Here is an 8,216-nt window from a genome sequence, read left to right on the forward strand (position 1 = left end):
ATTATAAAAACACATTTACACATTAGGTCATTTGACGTTTGCGCTACTCTATAAGCGGGTGGTCTCAAGTTCGAGTCCCCTTCCTATAGCATAATAATAAGCCATCTTTTTGTCACGCGTTATATGCTCTGGGGTGGTCTCAAGTTCGAGCCCCCTTCTTATAGCATAATAATAAGCCACCATTTTATCATGCATTATATGCTCTAGGCCTATCTACGAGTGCACAAAAAAATAAGACCAACTCAAGGGTTAACCTTCATTGGCATTTTTTTAAGAAGAAACTCCGCGAACACCGCGCGTCCAAACCATGAACTCGATGGACTGGCAACAACCTCAGCTGCCCAACCAACGGGTCCATGCCCCGTCCTCGACCTACAAGTGCACCCGGTATCAGTCAAAGACTTTGACCAGACGGTAAAACCCCCATTCGGGCTTTTGTAAGGATGGACCACGTGATAGAGGGGGAAAAGTGAGGACTGCAAACAAGCATGGGCAAAACTGAGGACTAAACAGTGAGAGCCATCAAAATAAAAATCCCATGAAGAAAAGGTGCCCCCGCCACAAATCTACTACTATCCTGTGAAACACGCATTTAAAAAACTAGCCACATGCAAGCAAAAAAGGTAATATGCTTTAGGTTTTGACAACACTTCCTTTACGAGTACAGCTGATCGGTGGCAATATACGAACAAAACATGGTCAGATTGAACACCCCAAATTTTCTATATCCGTATAATTAGAACCCACAAGAGTACTTATGAAATTTCCATCAAATTTAGAAGTTTGATTTCCATTTTAAACTTCACTAGATCTTGTTCTCGTATCATCAGCAGCACCTTGGGTTTCATCTGCATCCTCATCCTCGGCTGCATCTGTACATTCTTCAGTACTCGTTGTGGCATGGCTGGTGTAATTGCTAGTTTCTGTCACATTATCCTCAGTATGTTTATCCATCATCCCAGACAGAGCCAACTTCGGAGACCACTCAAGGACATCATCAATTATATTAGAAACCTTCTTTTGGTACCTGAAGACAGAGAAAAATAGAAGGTTATGCAACTAGATTTCAAGCCCTCCGTTACCAGGGTCCGGTACCTCCCTGGCAACACACGACTAGTTATAATTCATGGCAAGAACCACATCTATACTGATAGTATTCTCTTTGACAGGAAAATATACACTTTTGGTAGTATATAAATTCTAGTTGAACACAGTGACCCAATACAGGTACAAACCAAACATGTGATTTCTCTATTCTGGGAACAAACTGTGGACTGTCGAAATAACAATTGCATAGGAGCTATCTTGAAAGTTTAACTGCATATGTGCCAAAAAAATGGAAGGCAGGTGCCTGGAATATATTGCTGAATGCAGAGGAGGTGTGCTTGATAGAACACTTCATTGACCAAGTTCATCGCTCAGGTGACACTAAGGCATGAGATAGGAAAATGTATTATAGAAAAGAAATTACCTCGCTCTAGCTGCTTCATCTGGAGCGTGATGTCTAAGCAGCAACATCACCAATAAGGCAACAGTAGCATAGAAAAGTCTTGACGTCCACTTTGGTCGCTCTCCCTCATCCTTCACAGGCCAAAACCGAACGAGTTCTCTAAATGTGGTCTCCTCTGCATTTATATTGGGGAAGAACCACACCCGTTTTCCAAGAAGAACCCATAGTACGCCAAAGATGGCAGCTCTTACTGCAATTCCATCGAACATGTAAACAAATATCATCATTCCCAAATTTAGAGAATCTAACAAAGGAATGCAAGTGGGTATGTGGGATAATCCCACCACATAAAATAGTATGGCAATAGAAGCAACATAAGCATGCACCAACAGCACTAGTAACAGCCGGCTGGTAAATGTTTGCCTGAAACCGCGTCACTTAACAATTCCTAGTGCCAAATTTCTTATGTTCTCTCACTAAGGAATATATGAAATGAAGATATTGTACATGAAGAAACAAAAATATGTTCAAACTTTATCATGTACAACACAAAAGAAGAAACCCAATCCAAAGGAGAAATGGAACCTAGGCTAGGCAACCCCTAGGGCAGGCTAGGTAGAAGCCCTTTATAACAGTGCCTGGCAGGTATAGAGTTATGGCGACCTGCCTACTGTTATTTTGAATAAATTTGCAGCTCTATGTCAATCATGCAAATAGATGTGCAGCAGTGCCAGCTGAGACATTTAGTTCTACTCCGGACGGTGCCACCAACAGGCATACTTAAAGTTTCGCAAGCAGCATGCAAAATCAAATGTTAGATACTCCCATAGCAACTTAACTATGCCTCTGTGAAACTGATATACAAGGCTTTTCCTTTACAAAAATACTAAATAATGGCATATTATTCATGAATGCAACACAGAGAATGTGCATTTTTAATGCATAACTAGCAATACACGCAACTCAGACTGCTCGGGCTAACTGCCACTACAAAACCAGAAGATGGCAAATATGAGAGAGATTCAGGAAGGGAATCTTACACAAAAGCAGGGATACAATGAACAGTAAAGCTCCAGCGCAAGAGTACAGTACCACAATCTTGCATTGGTATGGGTAAACTGGAAATAAGCAGACTGCCAACGCAAAGACAGGCCAGATAAATGAAAGAATCGTCTGCCACAAGGTCCGTCTTTTGAGAAACATCCAAGCGTAAAAACCATCATTTTCAGTGAATACTTGTTCCTGTAAGTACAAATGAAGCTTTAGTTCAATAGGAACAAACCCATAAAAAGGATAATAACCTGAAAGCAACAATCTGTAGTAGCCCTTTATTACACTGCAACAAGAAGGTGAAATGCATTCGCTACACATAAATGATAAAAAGCCAGACAATGTAGGAAATCTGCTGGTTCAGACTTGTATTGTTTCACTTCATAGGCTGATAGTGTCATTATCTTACTTGCTACATGCATCAGGAACAGACAAGGTAATGAACCTCCTACTCATACAAAAAAATCGCTTGACATCAACAAAAAAGTGAAATGCATTTGCTACACACAAATTGTTAAAAAGTAAGGTGCAAGTTCACACGGCGATACAGCCATACAGGGACACAGGATATAGCAATTTATAGAAACAGCTACAATGCAATATGGAGAGTACATACATAAATAATAAAATAATGCTATGTGATGAAGACAATATAATAGTTTCTTCTCTCCCTCTCCCTCCCTCCCTCCCCCCCCCCCCCTCCCTCCCTCCCTCCCTCTCATAATAAAATAATGCTATGTGATGAAGACAATATAATACTCCCTCCGTTCCTAAATACTTGTCTTTTTAGACATTTCAAATGACTACTACATACGGATGTATGTAGACATATTTTAGAGTGTAGATTCACTCATTTTGCTCCGTATGTAGTCACTTGTTAAAATGCCTAGAAAGACAAGTATTTTGGAACGGAGGGAGTAGTTTCTTCTCTCCCTCTCCCTCTCCCTCTCCCTCTCCCTCTCCCTCCCCCTCCCCCTCCTAAGCAGCACATAAAGTTACCTGATGTATCTCCAAATGAGCAGGCCAGGATGATAACTTTTTCTTTCCTGGTCTCACAGTTTTCCAAACTCGGTCACACCTTATTACGAGGTTCTTGATAAGCAAAGTGTTGACAATATCTTCAGCTTCCATATCTTTATCCGGCCCTAAAATTTCCCCAACTTCTGGATGATTCTTGATGAAGGTAGTAAAATCTTTTCCACGAAAATACTCAACGCGAGTTTCTTGCATGACAGCCCATCTCGATTCCAGCTGCTTGTTATCCCGAACCTTCTCAGCAAACAATTGATACACATCTTTCTTTGGAACTGGCTCCTCCTATACAGCAAAATGTTATTTTATCACTATTAACCATTAGGGAAGAACATGTCTAAAATGTGTCAAAAATCTTGCAGTCTTATACAATATAATACGGATGACCATACTATCAAATCTAGGTGATCCAAAAAGTATCCTGTCTGCTCTCAGGTAATCAGGTGTAAGCAAATAATGGCAAGCAAACGAGGTATCCTCTGTGAGGATCCACTCATGTGGAGGTCCATAGGTAGAATATATCACACACCGCAGTGAAGAAGTGAAGTGGAGGCTACAAGAGTGAACACACCCTAGCAGCTGGAACACGGTACTTCAAGGGCACGGCACAACAAAGTCCCCCCAAAATCCAAATTTGTGAAAGACGAATAGAAATCTTTTAGCCACCAGTGCATCCACGGAAGCAACTAGACAGACCGAGCACTTCGCCGGATCTACTATAAAATTCTGTGAGAACGCTCAAAGCTGTCCAATTTGTAAGAGGACGCCCTTATACTCTTCTTACAATTATTTCGTTAGACCACGCCGAGCATTCCAACCAACATTACAGAATGAATCTAAGGTGCCCCTCAAAACACGAAAAAGTGCACATCAGAACAGCATCTTAACTAAATGTACGATGCAAGGAACAGACCTGGGAACAGGCACGGGAGGAGCGGGAGCCGGGGGCCTTCTTCCCCTTTTCCTTCTCCGCCGCCTTGGCGGCCGTCGCCTTGGCGCCCTTCCCTGCCATCTTCGCCGCCCCGACCCGCAACGCTGGAGAGACGGCGAAACCCTAGCCCGTGACGGAACCAGGCCAAGGGACTGGGTCGAAATCCGGATCTCACGTCCGATTCGAGAAATTTCGCCGGTTTTTCTGCCCACCTCCCTTCTATTCCTGACGTGACGAGTTTTTTCTTTTTGACAAACACCTGACGTCAACGAGTAGAAGCGAGAAACTCTCGTGTTAGGATTTTGCGGCCGAAAAAAAATGAGAAAGCGAAGAAAATTAATACTCCTAGTCCCTCTAATCCCATTTAATTGAGGCCATTACCATTATCTATCTATATCTATATCTATACCAATATAAAAAAATCCAAAGGGGCAGATCCAAACCATCACGACCGTCAAATCATATTATCTAGCGGTTGAAATTGCTCCAATGTTGAGCACCAAACACGTTTAACGCTCTAATTACCCACTATTGCCATTTGTTATAAACACATTTTGACTCAACGTTATCCCATGAAATCTGTCATGTAATTAATATCCTACCATTCCCGCGAAAAAGAAATTGATATCTTACCAAATACCAACGTGCAACAGATATATCTTACCTAATATAACGTGCAAGTAATATCCTACCTAATATAAACATTATTACTAGTATGCAAAAAAGAAAAGAAAAGAAAATTTCATTCATCGGCATTGACATCGACACTCACCTTCATTCCCCTCGACATCGACACCCACTCCCCTCCATTTTCTCCTCCATTCCGCTCGAGTGAACTTCTTCATGCTCCGGCGATTCTCCACCATCCCTTGGCGTTCCCGGCTCCACTGTCTCCCTGGCTTTTGGCTCCATCGTCCCCGACATTCCTCGGCTCCATCGTTCCCTGACTTTACCGTCCTCTGGCATCACCTAAAGCAAAAAAAAACATCATTTTTGTTCGAAGCGGCAAGGAATCGTCGGACCTGATGGCTACCACGTTGGATCTGCGTGCGGCGGTGCTAGATCTGGTGTCGGTGGCAGCGAGTCAACACGGAGCCGTCGACAGGACCCGCGACTCCTGCACCTTCCCCATCGTGTGTCTTCTCTCTCTCTCTCTCTCTCTCTCTCTCTCTCGGATAATGCGGTACATACTCATCAACATATGTTCTTATTTGTGGTTTTAGTACTCCCCATTGAGTAGATGTTCTCCCCGCCATGTAGATGCAGTAGATGTAGTCCTTATCTGTAGATGCAGTAGACTTGTTCATTTCTTGCTCCATTAGATGCAGTAGATGTTCTTGTTCTTGGTTGTAGATGTTGTTGATGTTGTTGATGTTCTTGTCTATTTCTCACTCCATTAGATGCAGTAGACTCGTTCATTTCTTACTCCATTAGTTGCAGCAAGTAATGTTGCAAGAGTGCTTGGGTAATGCAGTAGTAGGGTCGTGTTTGTTTCGTGACATGGGTGTTGCATGCTTGGCCTGGACCATCCCTGAAACTTGCCTGACAAGTGTTTGGATGGTGTCCTGGAAAAGTAAACGTTTGCCTGGCCTGGTTATCCTTGGATGTGTGATTAGCTTGGCCTAGATATAAAAAGAAAATGAAAGAAGCCGGCATTGTCATTAGCCTGTGCCAGGCATCCCATCTCTTGCGCCTAGCCAGCAGCCTGGGCCTAACCACGAGCCATGAGCAAAATGTCCTACGTGTGAGTATTTCTTAATCACTAAAAGACAAAGTAATAGCCTAGGCAGGAACCAAACACACATACACCAGGCTAGCATTGTCAGGCAAAAACGTCCACCATTCTCAGCCTCTGCCCAGGCACTATTTTTCCCCCACACATGGTGTTCAAGTTTCTAAACAACCAGACCCTAGATGCAGTACTCCTTTTGTTTGTAGATGTATACGTAGTATTGTCTGTAGATGCAGTTACTTTGGTAATGCAGTACATGTTGTAACAAGTACTATTGTAGCAAAAGAGTAGATTATATCTAGGTGTACATTCTGCAAATGTATAAGTACACTTAGATGACCATTTGAAGTAGTATTCCTACTATTCGGTAGATGCAGTAAAATTTCTCTGATGTTTGTAGTAAATTCCTTTGTTGTTAGATGTACTTAGATGACCACGTGAAAAAAATTACTAATGTTTGGAGTAAAATTTACTGCAATTGTAAATGAAATCTGTAAATTGAGTATGCATTTGCAATTACTGACTTATTGTTTATTACTCCTTCAAATGGAGTGTAATATGTACATTTGCAGTACTCCTGTAAATGGAGTACATCTGTACTTGCATTTGGAGTAGATGACATCTGTAAATGGTCTATACATCTATGCATTTTGGAGTAAATGACCATTTATCTTTTGGTATGACCTATAAATGTATAGTGTAAGCATCTGTAGACGACCATTTGGAGTAGATGTAGACTAGATGAAGTACATTATTTTGTTCATATGCATATATTCGGCCATATATGTGAAGACTATATTATTATTTAGCGTAGCTGAAGTTGATGCAAAAGATGTAGACTAGATGGAGTATAAGGTAGAATATTCAATTTGTAACGGTAGATGCAATAAATACAATAGATGCACTACAAATTCCTCTAGTGATCTCCTTAGTGATGGGGTACATAGTTCATTTCAAAGTACTCCATCTATAATCTCCTTTAGTGATCAACTATAATCTCGAAGGTTTTCTGATAGAGTTCACCATCCCATTTTAGAGCTATGGGTAACCTTTCCTCACTCTGCACTCTTGCTTTGTCCATATGTGGTATCTTGTAACCCATACCTCCTTGATCTTTCATAACCTCCACCATGCAAGACTGCAGCATTGTAAACACTCTGGCCAGTTTCTGCATATCATCCTCATCATATGCCTTTTCGACAGATTCTGTCAGCTCCTTTAAATTTGTAGGTGCAATGGGAAGTGCCAAGGAATGTATGGAGTCGAAGAAGCTAATATCCATGACATTCACTGAACGAAATATGCCCTAGAGGCAATAATAAAGATGTTATTTATATTTCCTTATATCATGATAAATGTTTATTATTCTGCTAGAATTGTTATTTCCTTATATCATGATAAATACATAGAAAAAACACAGTGGCCCTAGTATGCCTCTACTTGACTAGCTCGTTAATCAAAGATGGTTAGGTTTCCTAACCATAGACATCCGTTGTCATTTGATGAACGGGATCACATCATTACAGAATGATGTGATGGACAAGACCCATCCGTTAGCTTAGCATAATGATCGTTAAGTTTTATTGCTATTGCTTTCTTCATGACTTATACATATTCCTCTGAGGCTCTGACTATGAGATTATGCAACTCCCGAATACCAGAGGAACACCTTGTGTGCTATCAAACATCACAACGTAACTGGGTGATTATAAAGATGCTCTATAGGTGTCTCCGAAGGTGTTTGTTGGGTTGGCATAGATCAAGATTAGGATTTTTCACTCCAAGTATCGGAGAGGTATCTCTGGGCCCTCTTGGTAATGCACATCACTATAAGCCTTGCAAGCAATGTGACTAATGAGTTAGTTGCGGGATGATGTATTACGGAACGAGTAAAGAAACTTGCCGGTAATGAGATTGAACTAGGTATGATGATGCCGACGATTGAATCTCGAGCAAGTAACATACCGATGACAAAGGGAATAATGTATGTTGTTATGCGGTTTGACCGATAAAGATATTCG

The 8,216-nt window shown here is 41.4% G+C and overlaps 1 protein-coding gene across 1 annotated transcript; it reads right to left on the reverse strand.

Moving 5' to 3' along the window:
- Positions 1-609: 609 nt before the first annotated feature.
- Positions 610-4,707, reverse strand: LOC125513433 (translocation protein-like protein). The gene is made up of 5 exons (XM_048678551.2): positions 4,446-4,707; positions 3,500-3,817; positions 2,491-2,692; positions 1,472-1,700; positions 610-1,027 (listed from the first exon to the last, which is right to left on the reverse strand). Exons 1-5 carry the CDS (start codon positions 4,542-4,544, stop codon positions 796-798), a joined length of 1,080 nt encoding a protein of 359 aa, XP_048534508.1. The 5' UTR covers positions 4,545-4,707; the 3' UTR covers positions 610-795.
- Between the last annotated feature and the right edge of the window lie 3,509 nt (positions 4,708-8,216).

This window comes from Triticum urartu, chromosome 6A (genome assembly GCF_056163025.1).
Source record: "Triticum urartu cultivar PI428250 chromosome 6A, HENAU_Tu73, whole genome shotgun sequence".
In the NCBI taxonomy this organism is placed as follows: Eukaryota; Viridiplantae; Streptophyta; class Magnoliopsida; order Poales; family Poaceae; genus Triticum; species Triticum urartu.